Source organism: Budorcas taxicolor, chromosome 8 (genome assembly GCF_023091745.1).
Source record: "Budorcas taxicolor isolate Tak-1 chromosome 8, Takin1.1, whole genome shotgun sequence".
NCBI classification, from domain to species: Eukaryota; Metazoa; Chordata; class Mammalia; order Artiodactyla; family Bovidae; genus Budorcas; species Budorcas taxicolor.
The window spans coordinates 105,524,892-105,542,132 of record NC_068917.1 but is presented as its reverse complement, the minus strand read 5'-3'; the positions used below and the strand labels follow the sequence as shown (position 1 = coordinate 105,542,132).

At 43.0% G+C, this 17,241-nt stretch overlaps 1 protein-coding gene across 1 annotated transcript; it reads left to right on the top strand.

Moving 5' to 3' along the window:
* The first annotated feature begins 12,849 nt into the window (after positions 1-12,849).
* On the top strand, positions 12,850-16,649 carry LOC128052802 (major allergen Equ c 1-like). The gene is made up of 6 exons (XM_052645356.1): positions 12,850-12,942; positions 13,293-13,429; positions 14,764-14,837; positions 15,855-15,959; positions 16,315-16,416; positions 16,612-16,649. The coding sequence occupies exons 1-6, from the start codon at positions 12,850-12,852 to the stop codon at positions 16,647-16,649; spliced, it is 549 nt and encodes a 182-aa protein (XP_052501316.1).
* Positions 16,650-17,241: the final 592 nt, after the last annotated feature.

The following is a 17,241-nucleotide window of genomic DNA, read 5'->3' as shown; positions in this document are numbered from 1 at the left end:
CGTCTTCGAGTTTTAAAGTACCCTCCTCAGTGATTGTCTGGTGTATTCTTGGTTGTTAATTCCTATCTATTGATTGATATTTCACAGTTTTTTTGTTCATCTGTTTTGTTTTTTCAACAATTAGTTGTTATCATGAGTTTTTGCTGGTATAGGGAGATGTTACTGATTTTTGTAAGATCTCTCTAGCAACCTTGATGAAATTTTTCATTAGGTGTAATAAAATTAGTCCTAACACTGTGGATTCTGTTGGTTTTACAGGTACTTATATATGATTATATTATCTGCATGTCAATGTATCTCTTCCAGTCCTTACACCTCTCTCTCTCTTCTTACTCCTCATTCTTTATCCAGAATCTCCAGAAATACTTAAACCATTGATATCATATTTTCTGTACCAAACTTTGGCAAACTATGGCCCATTGGCCAAATTCAGTTCAGTGCCTGTTTGTATATAACCCATGAGGCAAGAACGTTTGCAATTGATGTAATATTAGAAACAATCACTTTTAAGCCCACTTAAGCAAAATATTATTCCAAAACAGAATTTCATTCTTCTTATTAATTGATATGTGGTTTTTCAAAACTGTACTCAATATTATATTTTTAATTGTATCAGAAAATGTGGAAATACATTTTCTCTATTATTATATTAATATCTATAATACATAATATCTTCAATTTTGAATCTTGGCCTATAAAGTCTAAAATATTTACTATCTGGCTCTTTTAGGAAATGTCTGCTGACTCCCTTTTCTACATCATGGTCTTTCCCCTGACTATTATTTACTATAGTTATTCATACTACATTTTCTTCTGAATAAATAAGTTTGTCAAATGGAACCCCTCAGAAGGCTTTCAATAAAATAGGCTTGAAATTATTGGATTGTGGATTAAGGAGATATTTTAAGTTGTCCTGTTACCACACCCCTTAAAATATTATGAACACCTTCAACCTGAATAGAGAAAATTTAGATAAATATCAAATTAACTTCCAGAGTAAACATCAAACCAGGACACCCTGAGGTTATTTTGGAGTTTCAGGGACAATGATGAAGACTATAAATCTCTATTCTTGGCTTAGAAGACTTTGTCACTTGATTCTCTTGTCCCAGGACAGAACTTGAATTGAAACTGTTTGCTCCTGGAGGTGGGCCAATCAGGATACTAGCTGCTGTTCTTAAAAATTAACATTTCAGAAGCATTGTTTTGTTGGTTTCAAAATGTGTCAGTTCAGTTCAGTTGCTCAGTTGTGTCAGACCCTTTGTGACCCCGTGGACTGCAGTATGACAGGCCTCTCTGTCCATCACCAATTCCCGGAGTTTACTCAAACTCATGTCCATTGAGTCAGTGATGCCGTCCAACCCTCTCATGCTCTGTCGTCCCCTTCTCCTCCTGCCTTCAATCTTTCTCATCTTCAGGGTCTTTTCCAATGAGTCAGTTCTTTGCATCAGGTGTCCAAAGTATTGGAGTTTCTGCTTCAACATCAGTCCTTCCAATGAATATTCAGGACTGATTTTCTTAAGGACAGACTGGCTGGATCTCCTTGCAGTCCAAGGGACTCTCAAGAGTCTTCTCCAACACCACAGTTCAAAAGCATCAATTCTTTGGCACTCAGCTTTCTTTACGGTTCAACTCTGACATCCTTACATGACTACTGGAAAAACCATAGCCTGACTAAATGGAACTCTGTTGGCAAAGTAATGTCTCTGCTTTTGAATATGCTGTGTACGTTGGTCATAACTTTCCTTCCAAGGAGTAAGCGTCTTTTAATTTCCTGTCTGCAGTCACCATCTGCAGTGATTTTGGAGCCCCCAAAAATAAAGTCTGCCACTGTTTCCACTGTTTCCCCATCTATTTGCCATGAAGTGATGGGACTGGATGCCGTGATCTTCATTTTCTGAATGTCGACCTTTAAGCCAACTTTTTAACTTTCCTCTTTCACTTTCATCAAGAGGCTTTTTAGCTCCTCTTCACTTTCTGCCATAAGGGTGGTGTCATCTGCATATCTGAGGTTATTGATATTTCTCCCGGCAATCTTGATTCCAGCTTGTGTTTCTTCCAGTCCAGCGTTTCTCATGATGTACCCTGGATATAAGTTAAATAAGCAGGGTGACAATATACAGCCTTGACATACTCCTTTTCCTATTTGGAACCAGTCTGTTGTTCTATGTCCAGTTCTAACTGTTGATTCCTGGCCTGCATACAGATTTCTCAAAAGGCAGGTCAGGTGGTCTGGTATTTCCATCTCTTTCAGAATTGTCCACAGTTTATTGTGATCCACACAGTCAAAGGCTTTGGCATAGTCAACAGAGCAGAAATAGATGTTTTTCTGGAACTCTCTTGCTTTTCCATGATCCAGCGGATGTTGGCAATTTGATCTCTGGTTCCTCTGCCTTTTCTAAATCCAGTTTGAACAACTTGAAGTGCACAGTTCATGTATTGTTGAAGCCTGGCTTGGAGAATTTTGAGCATTACTTTACTAGCATGTGAGATGAGTGCAATTGTGCGGTAGTTTGAACATTCTTTGGCATTGCCTTTCTTTGGGATTGGAATGAAAACTGACCTTTTCCAGTCCTGTGGCCACTGCTGAGTTTTCCAAACTTGCTGGCATATTGAGTGCAGCATTTTCACAGCATCATCTTTCAGGGTTTGAAATAGCTCAACTGGAATTCCATCACCTCCACTAGCTTTGTTCATAGTGATGCTTTCTAAGGCCCACTTGACTTTACATTCCAGGATGTCTGGCTCTAGATGAGTGATCACACCATTGTGATTATCTGGGTCATGAAGATCTTTTTTGTACAGTTCTTCTGTGTATTCTTGCCACCTCTTCTTAATATCTTCTGCTTCTGTTAGGTCCATACCATTTCTGTTCTTTATTGAGCCCATCTGTGCATGAAATGTTCCCTTGGTATCTCTAATTTTCTTGAAAAGATCTCTAGTCTTTCCCATTCTATTGTTTTCCTCTATTTCTTTGCACTAATCATTCAGGATTTACTTCTCCTCGCTGTTCTTTGGAACTCTTCATTCAAATGGGTATATCTTTCCTTTTCTCCTTTGCTTTTTGCTTCTCTTCTTTTCACTGCTATTTGTAAGGCCTGCTCAGACAGCCATTTTGCTTTTTTGCATTTCTTTTTCTTGGGAATGGTCTTGATCCCTGTCTCCTGTACAAATTCATAAACCTCTGTCCATAGTTCTTCAGGCACTCTATCTATCATATCTAATCCCTTGAATCTATTTGTCACTTCCACTGTATAATCATAAGGGATTTGACTTAGGTAATACCTACATGGTCTAGTGGTTTTCCCTACTTTCTCAATTTAAGTCTGAATTTGGCAATAAGGAGTTCCTGATCTGAGCCACAGTCAGATCCTGGTCTTGCTTTTGCTGAATGTATAGAGCTTCTCCATCTTTGGCTGCAAAGACTATAATCAACCTGATTTTGGTGTTGACCATCTGGTGACGTCCATGTGTAGAATCTTCTCTTGTGTGATATCAAAATGTGTGATAAGTCTGTTTTGGTAGTAATGGTCTCAGCGAGGCAACAGTGCGTGGAGGTATGAAGGGAGATCTTAATTCCTTGCCCAGGAACTGAACCTGGGTAGCCTGGATGAGAACCAGGGATCCTAGCCCCAAGACCAGCAAGGGCTAGAGGCTAGAAGCTATTTTCCCCTGGATCTTTGCCCTCAGCGAAAAATGCATTTATCACTGCAGCAGTGAGTGGAAGCATGAATCGAGATTTTAATTTCCTGCCCAGGAATTGTTCCCTGCCCACCAAATTGAATTTGTTTGGATGAGACAGAAGCAAGGCAGAGATGCACACCCAGAGAGAAGGGTGTGGGCATCGCCCTAGTGAGGAGGAGTACAGTAAAGAGATGGTTAAGTCGCTCATGTAGATCAGTTCTTCCGTGTCTTTATCTTCCTTCAGGCCAATTATCTGATTTCTTTTTCCACACCTGAGCTACACGAGGACCCTCCCCTGGGTACGCCTGCATCCCTCAACCAAGATGGATCTTGAAGTGTAGGCTTCTAGGAGGAGCAAGACTCGTTACGGCCTGGAGTCAGTCCTTGACTTTTGACTCACAGGGAGCCTTTCTGTGCTTGTGTAGCGTCTCCCTTGTCCTGAAAGAGGTGAGAGCTGAGATCCCTTAATCCTTTACTCAAACAGGGTTTTACCTCCATGTCCCTGCCTTGACTCTTACCTTGATTATTGCCATGAGTGTCCCAGTAAGATGTTTGCAAGAGACAAACACTGGCTATTTACCCTGTTACTGTTGTTCCTTCTATTTTGGAGGGCAAACAGGAGGCTGACTGTCAGTGTCTTAACTGGAGCCCTACCATCTCTTGTCTCAGGAAATGCTAATAGTGGCCAATATCCAGCCTGAAGCCCACATCTTCGTGCCCCATGAAATGTAAACAGGAGGCCGGTTCTAAATGTCTGACCTGGAGCCCATCTATCTCTTGCATAAATAATAGACAATTACTGGCATCACCGACTCAATGGACATGAGTTTGAGCAAACTCCGTGAGATGGTGAAGGACAAGGAAGCCTAGGATGCTGCAGACCATGGGGTTGCAAAGAGCTGGACACGACTGAGAAACTGAACAACAATTGGCTAACCACTTGGTAAGAAAGAAAACGGAGTGACAGTTTTCTCAGGAGAGCCTGGACTTCCCTGGTGGCTATGACAGTAAAGTGTCTGTCTATAATGTGGGAGACCCGAGTTCGATCCCTGGGTTGGGAAGATCCCCTGGAGAAGGAAATGGCAACCCACTCCAGGACTATTGCCTGGAAAATCCCATGGAGAGAGGAGCTTGGTAGGCTACAGCCCATGGGGTCGCAAAGAGTCGGACACAACTGAGCGACTTCACTTTCACTTTCACTTTCTGGCCTGGGAAATAAGGTCTGGCCAGCAGCGCTGACGGGGATTATCTAGCCGCCAGAATTCCCACAACCTAACACAACTACCTTCCTCTCCCCATGTTTCTATTAAAGCTGAACTAGTTCCTCACAGATTTTCTCAGACACCCCATGAGCAAGCCCACCTCCGGACCCCAGGCCTTGCTGCTTCCTTTGTGTGAAACACTCATCTCCCAGATGCCGGCGTAACCCACTGTCTCACGGCCTCCTGGCTCCTGGGTGACTTCCCCAAACTCCAAGTCTAAGTAGCACTCTTTCCCCATCTTTCCTGGTGAGCCTTCCGTATTTATTTGTTTATTGCCTATACCCACTCCCTCTAGAATGTAAACGTGTTGAAGTCAAGGAGTTTCTTTTATTCCCTGCAGTATCCAACAGGTGAAGCAGTGCTCAGAGCAACACAAGCAGGCACACCAGGCTTGTTTCCTCCATATGTGGCCTTCCTGACCTGCACCAGAAAGATTAGAGAGCCCATCTTCTTTCTCCCTTGTCTGGTGGTAATATTTTCATGAGTGTGTTTCAGCTCAGACCAAAGAATGTGGGGCCTGACCAAAGAATGTGGGGCCTTTAGCATCTTTCCCATTGGTAGAATTGGAGAGATGGGAACTCTAAGGTGATTGGTTCAGAAAAATCTCTTCACAAAACACTATGCTCTGAATATCTAGTTTTCACACACACACACACACACACACACACACACACACACACACAGAGGTTTAGCAGTCAGCCTTGAGAGAAGAGCAGAGAATCCATGACCCTTCCTCCCCACCTCCTACAACCTGGCCACACTGGCTATTCCCACTCCATTTTTGTCTAGCCTTCTAGGGGTCTTAAAAAAAAGTTAAGATTCAAGAAGCTACTGACATAGTAGGTACAAGACTTGGCCAGATGGAGGGAAATGGATGCTTTTTGGAATGTGATCCAGTCTTCTGAGTTGACTCTGGGTAAGCTGAAGGGACTAGGGTTACTCACTCAGTTGTGTCTAACTCTTTGCAACTCCATCGACTATAGCCCATCAGGCTCCTCTTTCTATGGGATTCTCCAGGCAAGAACCCTGGAGTGGGTTGCCATTTCCTTCCCCAGGAAATCTTCCTGACCCAGGGATTGAACCCGGATCTCCCGCATTGCAGGCAGATTCTTTACCATCTCAGCCACCAGGGAAGACTTTGAAAGACTATTGGAAGGCACTAGAGGTCTCTGTGTATACAGGTTAAAATGGAAGAGCAGATTTACAGGATTCAGAAGTAAAGGAGAGACTGTGTGAGGGGAGCTCAGGAGACAGCCCGTGCCTGGGCTCTCCTTTTTTCACTTTCCTCAAGTTGGCTTGACCGATTTGATTCACACCTTTTTTTTTTTTAAGACATTTCTGATGTGGACCATTTTTTCAGTCTTTATTGACTTTGTTACAATATTGCTTCTGTTTTATGTTTGGTTTTTTAGCTGTGAGACATGTTGGATCTTAGCTCCCTGACCACTGGACCGGCAGGTAAGGTCCTAACTCATAGATTCTTGTAGAAAAATATGAGTCTTGAGTCAACAAAAACAAATAAATTCCTACATTTGTCGTCATCTTGTAGGATACATATATTGCTATACCTCTTCCCCAAACTGACAGCTATGCCCACATCTCCCCATTGCTTTAAGGCCAGGAAAAGATTTGTAAAAAGCTTCCCCCCACTACTCAGTTGTTGCTCTCAAATCTCTTTCACTGTACCTTTTCATCTCAGCTCTAAGGCAAGGAATATAATAAGAATCTATCTATGTCCTCTCTATCTTTAAAAGTGGAATAATAATAACGCATGCTCAGTCAGTGGGTGGGTCCCAGGTACTTAACTTGTTGCCACAAATGGAAGCACACAGTGTCTGCTTTTTTGGTATGGAAGCATCCCCTAATTCCTTTTAGAAGTGCCTGTGTTCATGCTCACTCAGTCGTGTCTGACTCTGCAACGCTGTGGACTGTAACACACCAGGCTTCTCTGTCCATGGAAATTTTCTGGGCAAGAATACTGGAGTGGGTTGCTATTTCCTCCTCCAAGGATCTTCCTGACCCAGGGGTCGAACTCGCATCTCCTGCATTGGCAGGAGGTTTCTTTACAATGGAGCCAGCTGGGAAGCCCCATTAGACGAGCAGTACCCCTCAAAGTATCCATTCACCCATCAAGTATTTGTTGACCGAAAGGGTTGCTACTTGCCCTCCACTTGATCAGACTCTCAGCTATGTCCCTAGTGTCACATTTTGGGGAAATCTACATGTAACTTCTTCAGTAGTAACTACCAGGCAGACATCCCTTAGGGTCTAAAGCATTACTTATTCCTGTTCCATCTGTCCTCCATGTCAGAAACATCAAGCCTCGATCTGTGTCGTGGAGTCAGTCAGCATAGGAGCTCTGGGAACAGACAGTCTTGGGTTCCAATATGGGTTCTCCCACTTGCTCGCTGTGTGATCTTGGTAAGTTTACTTAACCTGAGTCTTAGTTTATACGTTTATAAACAGGATAATAATACTTATCATACTGATCTATTATGAAGATTCTATGAAATAATATTTATAAAGCACTTGTCTAATACTCATTGATATTTACTCTATGACAGCAAAATATTATTTTTTAATATCTGTCCCCAGTACAGATGGTTTTTGTACTGCTGCAAAATATATTGCCATTGTAACTACCTGCCTTTGTAAGTGGATTATGGAACAATTCCATGCTTGAACAAATATGTCTTTAACAGCCCTTCTTTATTTGATTGCCAGTTGTTTCTAAGTTTACTTAAGTCTAATCATCTTAAAAATAAAAATAACAGATGCAAGTTGACTGTAATAAAGTAGTTTGGATTCAGATGTCAACGCCATGTTTGAACTGAGGCATTAAACATTACTTCTCTGTTCCTAAAAGATTACCCCTAAATGTTTGAGGCATAGGCAGCCACCTCTGTAATGACTGGTTCATGTGTGCTCACGGGTTCAGTTGTATTTGACTCTTTGAGACCCCGTGGACTGTAGCTCACTGTCAGGAAGCATTTAGTAGGAGCCTTCCTGTGTGCTGTTTTGGATCTGTCATGAATCCTCTGTCCCTTATTAATTCCTGAATATTCAGGAATTAAGTGGAGTAGCAGGCTACTCCTGGGCTTAGGAATGTATGCATTTCCTTCGTTAATTTTTCCATATGGTGATAAGTAACTATTTACAACCCTCTTTCCTTTTTATGAACCATACAGTAAAAGGGATTATTTAAACCCTCTCTCTTTCATATAGATGACCTCATGTTTCCTTGATAACTTGTAAGTTTTGATTTTATCTCTGCTGAAAATAGCTACCTTGTAAGACAGTATAAATATCCACACAATGTTGAATAAAACATGTTTGCTCCATCAGAGCTTGGGTCCCCGTGTCTTTCTTTCTTTCTCTCTCTCTCTTTTACTTTCTTATCGTCAACTCCGGACCACCAGGTTCCGGTCCATTAAAGGACCTCAACAGCTCACCAGGCTCCTCTGTCCATGGAATTGTCCAGGCAAGAATACTGGAGCGGGTTGCTGTTTCCTACTCCAGGGATCTTCCCAACCCAGGGATCGAACCTTCAACTCTTGGGCCTCCGGCATTGGCAGGCAGATTCTTTACTACTGTACCACCTGGGAAGCCCTAACAAAAATGAGGACCATATTCAGCTGATCCCGTAAAGGAGGCAACCCTGAGGCTAGCTCTCCAGATGGCAAAGAAGACAGGATGTACACTTGGTCACCTGCTTCTGTTGTACTGCCTGAGACTGTCTCATCCGCCTCACTCATCTCCCTCCACAAAGTCTTTGCTTCTCAGGGAGGCTCTTTTTCCCTCCCCACTGGGCCAGGAGAGGACTGTGGTCTGTTGAAGCTGGTGTCTGTAGATAAAACTGCTGCTATGAAGGGGAAGCATTCTTCTGACTCTGATCCTGGAGTTAGGTGGTCGGTCAGGCTTTGATGAGACAAAATCATGGTTTCTTTTTCTCCTTTTTATTCCTCTTGTACATTATCATAGGATTCTCTATTTCCTGATATAATTTTTCCCCTTTTACCTTATATTTCGATTGTTTTTGATTTATCCTCACACTGGCTGGGAGTCTCTTGAAGACACAGCCCTTATTTTATCTCTTTGGGCCCCCAAAGTGCCTAAGCCCAGTGTGTGGAGCAGGTGTTTTGTAATGGTAGTTAAGTTCAATCATTATTTTTTGTGTGTGATCTGGTCAATTTCTGCTTTTAATGATTTTCCCTTTATTTATTAATTGAAGTATAGTTGAGAATCCCATGGACAGAGGAGCCCGGTGAGCTACAGTCCATAGGGTAACAAAGAGTCTGACAAAACTGAAGTGACTTAGCATGCATGCACATAGTTGATTTACAATGTTGCGTTGCTCCAAATGTATAGCAAAGTAATTCAGCTATATATTTATATATACTTCTATTCTTTTCAGATTCTGAATCATTATTTTTCAAAACTACTTTAGTAGCACTGTCTACTAAAGCACCTTGCTACACCACAAACAAAACTGCTCTACATCAAATACCCTGTATGTCTTGCATTCTTTGATAGATGTGTTCACCATTTATAGGGAACAAGTGAACTTTTGTAAAATGAATCCTTCTACATGTGCTTACACCATCTTCTGAGAGATGCCAGCATCAGTGCTTGTTACTCTTCTATTTTCTTTTTATGCTTATCTTTCCCCATCTCTCTACCCCTTCTCTTTCACAGTATAAAGGTTGATAATTCATTCAACTGTGATATTTATTGTTCACCTACAAGTTGTGAGAGTGTTTCATATTGTTAATTTACAACTCCTACCACAAATATTTAAGCACAATTCAGGAATATTGTTTAAGGGAATCCTACTGTAAAGCCAGCATCACCCCTGATTGGTTTAATATTAGTGCAGCTTTGGTTTTGACTGGGTCTTCTCTCACCAGGCCGCCAGGTGAACTGCATCACACCTTTGGTATTTTTGAAGCCCTGACCTTACTATCTCAGTGAATACAGGCTGTCCTGGCAGTGCTTGAGCCAACCACCAAAAGTGTGGTAGGTCTGAAATGGAAGTGAATAACCAGAGTCGGGGACAGTCAACTCAGATCTTAGTATCAAAAGATAAGATCACCCACAACACGGGCCTCAGATCATAGATTTCAATCCTCTGCCCTCTCTCCACTCCTGTGGACCAGGAGCTAACAATGAAGTCACTGCCCCAAAGTAATATTCTTATTTACAAAAGGATTTTCTACAAGGTTATTTCTCAAAACTAGAATCCTTGGTGCTTTCTGGGCTTCCCAGGTGGCGCCAGTGGTAAAGAATCCTCCTGCCAAAGCAGGAGACACAGGAGACACAGGTTCGATCCTTGAGCCAGGAGATCCCCCAGAGTAGGGAATGGCACCCCACTCCAGTATTCTTGCCTGGAAATCCCATGGGCAGAGGAGCCTGGCGGGCTACAGTCCATGGGGTTGCAAAGAGTCAGACACAACTGATCATATTCTAGTGCTTTTAAGACAGGATTTAAGGTTCAGTCATTCCAGAGGTGATTCTAGGTATCAGGTGCTATGGTAGGTTCAAAGCAGAAGGAGAAAGACACTTCCAGCAGCAGCAGAAAGTTATAGTGTGGAGCTCTAAGGGTTGGGAGTGGTGGTGGAATGGGGTTGTAATCCTGTTGAAGCAGTGGTAGCTCACTCTCCTTTTGCACCACAGTCCAGGAAAAGTGGGGCCCATTGTGCAAACCTGGTTGCTTATAGGCTGCCCTCCATTCTTAGAAAGAATCAAATGAGGGGAATAAAGTCCAGAGCCTTTGCTACCATTTATCAAATTCAGTTCTTCCATCCCAGGGGCTTGAAAACCCACAACCTACCTATGATGACAAAATACCAGTGACTGGATATCAGTTAAGCATGAGCTAGTAGTCAGACACAACTGAAGCGACTTAGCAGCAGCAGCAGCAGCAGCAGTAATAATCACACGGGACCTGGGATGACTTTTTAAAAAAAAAATATGGACCATTTTTATAAAAATCTGTAGCTGTATTACTTCTGTTTTATGTTTTGACTTTTTGGCCACAAGGCATGTGGTATCTTAGCTCCCAGACCAGGGGAACAATGTCCCCTGCGTTGGAAGGCAAAGTCTTAACCACTAGACCACCAGGGAAGTCCCTGGGGAAACTTTTAAAACAACTACAGATAGAATGCCACAATTCCTAGGTCCACTGCCTGTGCCCGCTCCTCTCATGACACCAGTCACTCTCTCTTTTAGGGGTGCAGAAGGGGACCATTGGGATTCCCTGGTGGCTCAGTGGTAAAGAATCTGCCTGCCAATGCAGGAGACTTGGGTTCAATTCCTGGGTCGTAAAGATCACCTGGAGAAAGAAATGGCAAAGCACTCCAGTATTCTTGCCTAGGAAATTCCATGGACAGAGGAGCCAGATGGAGTACAGTCGTAGGCTCAAACAGAGTCAGACCTTCTGAGCAAGGCAGAATGTGCTGTAACTTTTAACAAGCTCCAGTTCAAAGTCAAGGATCCTAACACAACATTGTCCTCTCACCTGCCAGGCTCTTCCCACTTGCTCTGCACTTCTGGAGTCCCTCCCTAGCTTTCAAGACCCATCCCAAGAACTGCTGTCTCCAGGAATAAGCCTCTGGCCCACTAGCCCAAGATGTGCTGGACATTCTGTTGAGGGTTCCACACAAAGAGTTCCACTGAATCCCTGCAGCGACCCACAGGCAGCTGTAATTATCCCCATGATGAGGAATCTGAGGCTCAGAGATCTTAAATCTGTCCTCATGGCATCAAAACAGCAGAGATAGGAAGGAAGCTTAGGTCTCCACGACTTCAAAACCTGTGTTCTTAGGCATTTTCCATTTTATAAAATATGTGTTTATTTTTGGCTCTATTGGGTATTACAAGCAGGTGGACCCTGTAGTTAAGGCTCAGTAGTTGTGACTCATGAACTTGGTTGCTCTGTGGCATATGGGACCTTAATTCCCCGAACAGGGATCCAACCACATCCCCTCTATTGGAAGGCAGATTAACCAATGGACCACCAGGGAAGTCCACTTAGGCACTTTCTGCATGATACTGCCTCCTGCCATCACCCCTTTGCTAACCGATGATGGTCTGGACTTGGTCCCACTCAGTGGAGTTATTTTCTTGCTTGTAGGATTAAGTTCTTACGGAGTATATGAAGCATTTCCCCATCTTCTTTGAAACTTGCTTAAAGGAAGAAGAGATCTTGTACTTCTCTATTTATCTTATGGGACCTAAGAATGGTGAGGTACACAGGGTGATTAAATGCTCAGTCATTGTGTGGAAAGACTACAGGGGTTGAGTTCAGAGTATAAGGCAAAGGAATTTAAATGCACGGAATATCAGACACCATACTTTAGAGACTTTGTTAATATTTTATCCAACCCCATTTTAACCAACTCTGTGTTAATGCTTTGTGATAGTTACTCTCACTTTTGGCAGAGACAGTTTCTTTGTTTCTGAGGCTATCAGAACCAATGACTCTCCAAATCCCACTGAGACACAGAGTCTCCAAACATCGCACTTCCTGGTAAGACTCCATTTCTGCCACATGTAACTGGAGTTTGGATTCTAAGCTAGATCCACAGTTAAATCTGGTTCCACAAGGCAGCCCTTTCAAGCCTCCACTATTTTTCTTGAGTTTTTGTTTTGAGGAGTTTAAGGTCACTAAGTAGATCTAAAAGAGATGATGTTGCCAAGTTTCAAAAGGTCAGGAACAGTCCTTGGCCTCACCTAAGTGAATGACAGCCCATGTCACATTGTGGGAGGAAGTGAGGTGGAGCCTTGTGGACAGTAAACTGGACCTGGAGCAGATTTTAAAAAAGAGGCCCGGGGGAGCCAAGCCACCATCAAGAAGAGACTCATTCCCAGTGACAGTAGAGAAGACAGTCTGTCTCCTACCAAGATGAAGCTGCTGCTGCTGTGTCTGGGGCTGACTCTAGTCTGTGCCCAGGAGGGAACCTCTGATGTTGTAAGAAGCAACTTCGATATTCCAAAGGTAAGGGCAGGGAAGCATAATGACTTCGAATTTTGCAGGATAGTTTGGGAGATTCCGAAGCAGGTTGGCAATCTGTAAGGGCAGGAGTTCCTTGGTATAGTAGAGGAAATGGGAAGTTTAAGGGCAATGGTACCATGTTAAAAGATGACAACACTTGGGGAAGCTCCAACTTACAGGAGGTACAGGGAACAGTGGAAAGAGTCCTCGATATGGTGCCAATCGACCCGAGTCTAATTTCATCTTCACCATGATGACGGTCCTGGCCCAGAGGTCAGGGTTCAAGGAGACAAGGGTTCATGTTGTATTCCTTTCCTCTTTTCTCACCCAATCATTTTATTGATTTATTTTAGATTGCAGGGGAGTGGTATTCCATTCTCTTGGCCTCAGACCACAGGGAAAAGATAGAAGAAAATGGTAGCATGAGAGTTTTTGTGGAACACATCGATGTCTTAGAGAACACTTCATTGTCATTTAAATTTCATACAAAGTAAGTATGGGTTTTTTTTGCTTGGGAAAGGAAACCTAGAAGTCTGGATATGGTCCTGGACCTTTACACACATACACACAGACACACACATATGCATACATTCTGCATCTGTACCTAAAATCAGGGTCCATCATCTAGCACTGACCCAAGGCTTGATGAACATAAACCTGTGACTTTTCTAGATCTGGAGATAAGAACTGGGACAGGAATACATGTACATAGGAGTTCAGGTCAGTTCAGTCGCTCAGTCGTGTCTGACTCTTTTCGACCCCATGGACTTCAGGATGCCAGGCTACCCTGTCCATCACCAACTTCCGGAGCTTACTCAAACTCATGTCCATCAAGTCAGTGATGCCATCCAACCATCTCATCCTATGTCATCCCCCCTCCTCCTGCCTTCAATCTTTCTTGAAGATTGAGTTCTTGATCTGAACTCAAGGAGTTCATGATCTGAACCACAGTCAGCTCCTGGTCTTGTTCTGCTGACTGTATAGAGCTTCTCCATCTTTGGCTGCAAAGAATATATCAATCTGATTTCAGTATTGACCATCTGGTGATGTCCGTGTGTAGAGTCTTCTCTTGTGTTGTTGGAAGACGGTGTTTGCTATGACCAGTGTGTCCTCTTGACAAAACTCTGTTAGCCTTTGACCTGCTTCGTTTTATACTCCAAGGCCAAACTTGCCTGTTACTCCAGGTATCTCTTGACTTCCTACTTTTGCTCTCCAGTCCCCTATAATGAAAAGGACATCTTTTTGGGGTGTTAGTTCTTGAAGGTTTTATAGGTCTTCATAGAACCATTCAACTTCAGCTTCTTCATCATTACTGGTCAGGGCATAGACTTGATTTCTGTGGGAGTAGAGGAGATAATGGGCAGAGGGGATTCAGATCATTAGTAGCCTGGAAAGACAGCACAGGTTAAGAGCACAGGATTCAGAATCAATACCCTATCTAGTTCTTGAATCTCTGAGTTACCAAGAAAATTCATCTCTTTCTTCCTCAGTCTTCTCTGGAGTAAAAGACAATGATACAATTCTCTCTCCGTGTTTTTGTGAGGATCAAGTGAGGTGATGTTTGTAAGTCACTATGTGAGAAGTTGGTCAGAACCCAGCTAATTCTCTAGACGAGTAGCTGTCATAATAGTAAGAGTGGGAAGAGATTAGAGGCATAGCAATAGAAGAAGTGGACTCATTCTCAATGTCCCAAATGAAGTGAAATCACGTAAATAAAAGTGCTTAACAGCTAATCAGTGGAATGGGAAACTCAAGTTATAGGTAGAATGTGAGGGAGCCAATCCCATCAGGATCTCTTGGGCATCAGCTCATTCTGTTTTACAGGGTAAACGGAGTGTGTACTGAGCTTCCTTTGGTTTCTGACAGCACAGGAGAGGATGGCGTATATACTGTTAGCTGTGAGTATGTTTTAAAAAAAAAAATCTTTCTAAATTCTACTTCCAAGTGCAAGGAATTTGCTAAAGTCCAGGATGTTGATCAGTTCCTGATATGCATAATGATAATCTAACATGGCCATCTAATAGCCAGTATCCTGAATTTGGCAGAAATGTGTGTGTCAAAGCCAGTGCCTGGCATGCAATAGGATCATACAGAGAAAGCACCTCGGTCATATGTACTTCCTGCAACAAAAGGAAGTTGGCAAATAAAAAAGTAAATTGGAAGGACAGCTTCTCATTCCTTGCCTACTTTAAAAACTATGTTTATTTATTTTTGCTACACTGAGTCTTCACTGCTGTTTTCAGGCTTCCTCTAGTTTCAGCAAGCAGGAACTACTCTCTAATTGCAACGCCCAGGCTTCTCATTGCGGCAGCTTATGTCCTGCTGTGTATCATGGGATTCAGGGCTTCAGGGCTTTAGGGCTCTTGGGCTCAGCACTTGCACCCCATGGGCTTAGTAGTTGGGACTGTGGGCTCTAGAGTATACAATTTTAGTTGCTCCGAGGTATGTGGAGTCTTCTTAGATCATGGATTAAACCTGTGTCCACTGCATTGGCAGACGGATTCTTAACCGCTGGATCACCAGGGTAGATCCCTGCCCCACTTTCTGACAATGTCAAAAGGCCCTTGCCACAGTGTATCATTCAGGATATAGCACTGGGTATAAAAGCCAATGGGGCTTGTAGAGAAGACAGAGGCACATAGTTGGCAGAGATGGTTGAGAGAGGTAGGTGAGTCTCAGGTGTCAGGATAGAGGGGAAGTTACTGCTGTGGCTCAATTTTTCTACCCCTAATGGTCACTCCATCAGTGTTCCTTAGAAGTTGCCTCAAGAAGCCTAGAGAGATGCAGGTGGAAGGCAGTAGACATCACTCTCTATTTCTTCCAGGATTTGTTTTGTGGGAGAGAACAGGTGAAAGGGTTTCACTTCTTTCCCACAGACCAAAGAAATTCTGAGCCATGTTCTGTTTTCTCCACAGATGATGGAAAAAATAAATTTCGCATACTTCAGGTGAACTATAATCACCATATTATTTTTTATCTTGAGAATTTCAGCGACTCATACCAACTGCTAGAGCTCTACGGTAGAGTATTTTCATGCTGGCGCTCATCTTGGGGTGGGGAGACCAGGGAAGGAAGGAAGCCTGGAGACAGAGTGGACTTCCCAATCATACCCTGGGACCTCTCTCCTCATTAAAGACAGATGTTCCCCTTTGGTAAAATCTCTCAGGCTCAGTGATGGGAAGATGATGACTCACTGTGCCAGAAAGATATCCTAAAGGTGTCACATTCAAGAAAGACTTTTTTCTATCCCTGAGACTTGTGCCTAAGCACGTAATCAGTGCCATTCACTTTCCCACTCAGCCAGAGACCCATCCCTGTCATGAGCCTCCATCACCAGGAAACAGGACAAAGCAGCTCCTGTTACTCTTCCCACAGCCCGAGAACCAGATACGAGTCCAGAACTCAAGAACGAGTTTGTGGAAATTTGCCAAAAGTATGGAATTGTTAAGGAAAACGTTATTGACCTGACCAAAGTGGGTAAGTTGAGCTATCTCTGGCTTTCTCTGCCTGAAGTCCCGTGTTGCTGAGTAGGAATGTTACTGAAGGGAGAAATCCAAGAGAAGTTAATACCCCCATTCAGTCCCCTTTGTCCTAACCTGGAAAATCATCTGGTTTCGTTCTGGGAAATAAACTGGGGTTGGTGTTTGAATGTGCTCTTCTCTGCCTCTACAGATCGCTGCTTCCAGGCGCGAGGGAATGGAGTGGCCTAGGGCTGCAGTTTGGTGAGCTCTGCTGGAGACGGGGTGGCCCAGGATTCCAGAAGCATTAGGGGATTACAGTAGGAGATTTAAAAGATCACAATAAAAATAATTTGATAGGAAGAGCTTGAAATTTGGAGTTGGAGGACCTGGGTTCAGGATCTACTCCTGCCATGAGTTTTTTAGCAAATGATACAACAACTAGAAGGGGAACAATGAGGTCTACCTTGCAGAATCGGTGTGAATATAATGCTGGAGAAAAGGGCTCAGTAATTGATAATGTGGGAAAAATCAGTAGGACTTACAGTTTTAAATGGGAAAAGGGTGCAAATATGAAACTCAAATACATTCTGTGTTTGTGGTCCATCTTCAAATCCTGAAAGCCCATCTCACCCTCCAATATATGGAAAAGATTTCTTCCTTCAATCTCTGCACATCCTTAACTTGTAATCTGCACATCTTAACTTGTAATCTGTCTGAGCTTCCAGTTGTCTTCCAACCTGGAAAATATACTCTTGACAAGTTTCCTTATCTGTTTCCTGTCTCAGACTTATTGTATGGCTTCATTCAGATAATGTAGGTGAAAGTCTTAGCAACTATGGCT

Excerpts from the sequence above, each read along its gene's own strand:
- LOC128052802 (XM_052645356.1), top strand. The coding sequence starts at position 12,850 with ATGAAGCTGCTGCTGCTGTGTCTGGGGCTGACTCTAGTCTGTGCCCAG. Across the intron at positions 12,943-13,292 it reads GCAACTTCGATATTCCAAAG|ATTGCAGGGGAGTGGTATTC; the intron begins GTAAGGGCAGGG and ends GATTTATTTTAG. Across the intron at positions 13,430-14,763 it reads TCATTTAAATTTCATACAAA|GGTAAACGGAGTGTGTACTG; the intron begins GTAAGTATGGGT and ends TCTGTTTTACAG.